Below are 1,733 nucleotides of genomic sequence, written 5' to 3' on the forward strand. Positions count from 1 at the left end.
CCCGGGGCTGAGGGAGACAGGGAAAGGGGGCAGGGCTGTCCTCCAGGCTCCCCTGGAGCGATGGGCCCACGCCAGCGTGTGTGGGCTGCCTGGAGGGGGAGCCCGCCCTCCCCTCCGGCCCTGGGCTGCTTTCAGACACTTTGCTCTCTCCTCCCCGTGTCCTCCCTGCCCCTGCAGATGGCTGACACCTCAGGTGCCTCCCAGGTGTCAGCAACCTGGCTGCCGCCCAGCCCCCCGCCGGCCATGCCCACGGAGCCCTCGGGGCTGCAGATGGACCCCGTGGGGAACAGCTCGCAGGCCGCCCCCCAGCTGTTCCTCACCAGTGCGCTGGCCCGCGGCATCTCGGGCGTTTTCGTGTGGACCGCCCTGGTGCTCACCTGCCACCAGGTAAGCCTCCCTCCGAACCTCCCTCGGGACACGGCTCATGGTGAGATGTGGCCACAGCTCAGCCTGGCCCTGCTGGGATGGTGGGACCTCAAGCTGTGGCCTTGGTGATGCCCTCAGAGGCCGGAGAGATGGAGGAGCCGTGCCCGGGGCTCTCCGAGGTGGCAGCAAGTCAGGGCACAGGCGGGGAGCGGGGGCGGGCCAGGGGAGCTGGGCCTGAAGATGAGGTCTGCCAGGTAGAGGGCAGAGGGCCCGTCACCCCTGCTCACCAGCCCTGCTCACTGAGGTCAGCAGTATCGTCCCATTTCACAGAGGAGAAGGCTGAGGCTGAGAGAGGGCAGGGTCTTTCCAGGCTCCCCTAGCCACAGGGGAAGGTCCCGCTTCCTCCGGAGGCGTGGCTGCCCCGCAAGGCGGCTGAGGGCTGGGACTCGCTCTGTGGGGCACTGAGAGTCAGGAGCAGGGTCAGAGCGGTCCCTGAGACTCCTCGTGAGGGAAGCAGGGGACCGAGCAGTGTGCCCAGCCCAGAGGACACGTCTGCCCCTGTGAGGCGTGGGAGCAAAGTTGGGAGGTAGGAGCTGGTGGCAGCCAGGACGAGGGCCACCTGGGTGGAGCGGCCTTCGGCTGGGGGTGCTGGGGAGCCATGGACGGCTGCTGAGCGGGAGCTGCGAGCCGCACTGCCCTTCGGGATGCTTCAGCCGGCACCGGCGTGGGGACTGGGTTGACAAGGGGCTGGTGCAGGGCAGCAGGAGACTGGCAGGCCGGGAAGGGGGTACCCCTCTCATCGAGTCGCCAGCTCCGTGGCCTCAAATAACCAGACGTAGAGCAGACACAGCGTGTGAGGGGGCCAGGCAGACCCCGGGGAGCGGAGGGGTGGGAGGGGGGTCCCTTCTTGTGGGGCCCTCAGGGAGGACTGCCTGTGGGGGCAGGAGCTGCAGCTGGACAGGAAGACGGGCAGGCGGGTGGCACGTCTGATTTGCATGAAGCCACACCTCACTGCCTGGTGGCGGGATGGTGGCCCGATGGTGGCGGGATGGTGGCGGGATGGTGGCGGCAGCAGCCCAGAGCCCGGGGTCAGCCGTCTCAGGCCCGGCTGCAGGCTGAGCATCCGTTTCCCCGTCTTCTAACCTGGACCTTCTGTAACTTGGGCGAAGCCACACCTCACTGCCTGGTGGCGGGATGGTGGCGGGATGGTGGCGGGATGGTGGCGGCGGCAGCCCAGAGCCCGGGGTCGGCCGTCTCAGGCCCGGCTGCAGGCTGAGCAGCCATTTCCCCGTCTTCTAACCTGGACCTTCTGTAACTTGGGGACCAGCTGTGTGTGTGTCTGTGCTCCCGGGGGCCCCACCGCCTGG

The 1,733-nt window shown here is 68.6% G+C and overlaps 1 protein-coding gene across 1 annotated transcript in view; it reads left to right on the top strand.

The window, feature by feature from the left end:
* TMEM184A (transmembrane protein 184A) overlaps window positions 1-1,733 on the top strand; it is a 19,472-nt gene that overhangs the window by 7,726 nt on the left and 10,013 nt on the right. Inside the window, exon 2 of the mRNA XM_014530986.1 lies at window positions 178-387. Within this exon, the coding sequence (XP_014386472.1) occupies window positions 178-387 (210 nt within the window). The remainder of the gene's footprint in view (window positions 1-177; window positions 388-1,733) is intronic.

The sequence above is a fragment of the Myotis brandtii genome, unplaced genomic scaffold (assembly GCF_000412655.1).
Source record: "Myotis brandtii unplaced genomic scaffold, ASM41265v1 scaffold786, whole genome shotgun sequence".
Lineage (NCBI taxonomy): Eukaryota > Metazoa > Chordata > Mammalia > Chiroptera > Vespertilionidae > Myotis > Myotis brandtii.